This window comes from Guillardia theta, assembly GCF_000315625.1.
Source record: "Guillardia theta CCMP2712 unplaced genomic scaffold GUITHscaffold_12, whole genome shotgun sequence".
In the NCBI taxonomy this organism is placed as follows: Eukaryota; class Cryptophyceae; order Pyrenomonadales; family Geminigeraceae; genus Guillardia; species Guillardia theta.
Window position 1 is genome coordinate 977902 of NW_005434662.1, and position 550 is coordinate 978451.

Below are 550 nucleotides of genomic sequence, written 5' to 3' on the forward strand. Positions count from 1 at the left end.
TCCCCTCCCTCCCTCACCATGATGACTAGCAGGCATAATGAAACTTCCTAAGCCGGAAAAGCTCGTGAACTTCCAGTCGCTTCCTAGCGGCGCCTGGCCGCTCTGCCCCTTGAACTTGTTCATGTAGAACCGCAGCGCCTCCTTGGCCTTCTCCACTGGATCTTGCTGCCTGCTCGGGCAGGTCAGGAGGGAACGCACGAGAGGACGAGGACGAGGACGAGGACGAGGACGAGGACGAGGACGAGGACGAGGATGAGGACGAGGACGAGGACGAGGACGAGGACTATGAGCATGAGGAAGAGAACGTGAGAGCAGGAACGAAGTTGACAGAAGAGGTTGGAAACTGGAGCAAAATGATGACGTAGGGGAGAAAAGAGAGAACAGGAAGAGAGAACGGAGATGAAGACGAGGGGTTGAGAGATTAGAGGAGCAGGAGGAGGAGGAGGAGGAGGAGGAGGAGGAGGAGGAGGAGGAGGAGGAGGAGGAGGAGGAGGAGGAGGAGGAGCGAGGAGGAGGAGGAGGAGGAGGAGGAGGAGGAGACGAGGAGGAG

General features: G+C 58.4%; 1 protein-coding gene across 1 annotated transcript; it reads left to right on the forward strand.

Moving 5' to 3' along the window:
* Positions 1-37: 37 nt before the first annotated feature.
* GUITHDRAFT_103240 (hypothetical protein) lies at positions 38-365 on the forward strand (the record flags this gene model as incomplete). The annotated part of the gene is made up of 2 exons (XM_005838247.1): positions 38-123; positions 182-365. The coding sequence occupies 2 exons, from the start codon at positions 38-40 to the stop codon at positions 363-365; spliced, it is 270 nt and encodes an 89-aa protein (XP_005838304.1).
* Positions 366-550: the final 185 nt, after the last annotated feature.